Raw genomic sequence first — 2021 nt, 5'->3', positions numbered from 1 at the left:
CACTGTCGCCAAAGTGCTGCTCATAGGGGGTCATATGATTGTTGGGTGTTTCTCTGTATGTATTATTGTAGGGTCTACTGCACAGTATAAAGCACCTTGAGGTGACTGTTGTTGTCTTTTGGCGCTATATAAATAAAGTTGAATTGAATTGAATTTTAAATTCTGTGACAGGACCTTAGAGAAACATTTATGCAAACACACTGAAGGTCTTCACTAAAGCAACTTTGTAAAGAATATGGAGGCAGAATAAGGATCTGCAAGAGACAGTCATACACAATATGATTACTTAAGGTTATTGCTGCTAAAGGTGGTTCCACAAGCTATTGACTCATAAAGTTTATGTAATTGTCTTATTCACAGGACTGCACTCGTTAATGTACATGGGTGGTTTGTGTGCTTTGTTGATGATCAGAAAAATAAAGGAAAAACATGTAGACATATAAAAAAGTAATGGATATCCCATCTCTTTATGTCTCTTTCAGTGTCTTATCATCGAGGGAAAACGGCAGTTAAAAATAATGATGGAGATAAGAGACACTCCTACCCTGGTAACACACACAAAGTCAAAAAATATGTATAATTATTTCCTCCTTTAATTCTTTACAATATTTGAGAAAAATGCATTTCAAATTTTAGAATTTAATTGTTACATACATGTACATACTTTTACAAGTGCAAAAGTAATAGGACAACTCACTGATAAGGTCATAAAAGAGGTCATAATTAGGCTAAACAGAAGAAAAACATCACAGGTAGAGGAAACTTTAGGACTGTCCAAATCAGTTATTGGTCCAGTCTGTAAAAGAGGAGTACTGAACCTGAACAGACCACAGGAGGTAAACAACGGGGCGGAGGAAAACATTTTTATCCCCGATTTAACAAAAACACCGACTTCAGCATCTAGCCACATCAATAATATTCTCAAAGACCCAGGCATGTTGTTATGAAAAGTATATGAAATATATATAATATATAAATCCAGACAGTGTGTGTGTGTGTGTGTGTGTGTGTGTGTGTGTGTGTGTGTGTGTGTGTAGACGGGTATTAACATCTTTGTGGGGACCATAAACCAGGTCCCCACGAGTTTGAAGGCCTTGTTGAGAGTCAAAATGTGGTTTTAGTGTCAGGATTACAATTAGGTTATGGTGGGGTTTAGGATAAGGGTCAGGGTTAGGCATTCATTTTTAATGGTTAGGGTTAGCACCTAGGGAAACGAGATGTCCCCACAAGGCCATAAATACACACACACCTGTGTGTGTGTGTCTGTACACAAGAGTTCATTTTGTTGCTCTAAATCTGATGTCTCTCCCGTGTGCCGACAGCTCTGGATCGTTTGGTAATCTCTGACAGCAGAGAGCCTTCATCCAATAGGAACAGTGACTACAACCTCTGACTTGCATCTTCCTCCATCATCTTCCTCCGTCATCTTCCTCCATCATCTTCCTCCGTCATAATCACTGTCATCATTGTCTTATGTGAGCTGGAAATGTAGTATATTTTCATTTGTAACTATATTTCACCTATTTTGTGAGTCTATCAAGAAGTCACAAATTTAGGTTCAAAGTTATGTAAAAGTGAGTTTCATTGTGGCCTCACAACTGTGAGAGATCCACAGTGAGAGATCCACTGTGAGAGATCCACTGTGAGAGATCCACTGTGAGAGATCCACAGTGAGAGATCCACAGTGAGAGAACAAAAACGTTGCACAGGGTCTCATCCCTGCTGGGCAGCTACAACACCAACACAAACTGTAGACCACATACACACACACACACATACACACACATACGCACACACACGCACACATACACGCACACATACACACACATGCACACACACATGCACACGCGCACACACACGCACACACATACACACACACATACACACATGCACACACACGCACACATGCACGCACACACGCACACACGCACATACACATACACGCACACATACACACACATGCACACTCACACACACATGCACACGCGCACACACACACACACACACACACACACATACAC

At 40.6% G+C, this 2021-nt stretch overlaps 1 protein-coding gene across 1 annotated transcript in view; it reads left to right on the top strand.

Moving 5' to 3' along the window:
- cd5 (CD5 molecule) overlaps positions 1 to 1781 on the top strand; it is a 14333-nt gene extending 12552 nt beyond the window's left edge. Inside the window, exons 5-6 of the mRNA XM_005753372.1 lie at positions 483 to 548; positions 1323 to 1781. Coding sequence (XP_005753429.1) covers positions 483 to 548; positions 1323 to 1393 — 137 coding nt within the window. The 3' untranslated portion in view covers positions 1394 to 1781. The remainder of the gene's footprint in view (positions 1 to 482; positions 549 to 1322) is intronic.
- The last annotated feature ends 240 nt before the right edge of the window (positions 1782 to 2021 follow it).

The sequence above is a fragment of the Pundamilia nyererei genome, unplaced genomic scaffold, assembly GCF_000239375.1.
Source record: "Pundamilia nyererei isolate P.nyererei 1_Seehausen unplaced genomic scaffold, PunNye1.0 scaffold00424, whole genome shotgun sequence".
NCBI lineage: Eukaryota > Metazoa > Chordata > Actinopteri > Cichliformes > Cichlidae > Pundamilia > Pundamilia nyererei.
Note: the sequence above shows the minus strand (reverse complement) of the source record. Positions and strands in the feature narration are given on the sequence as shown.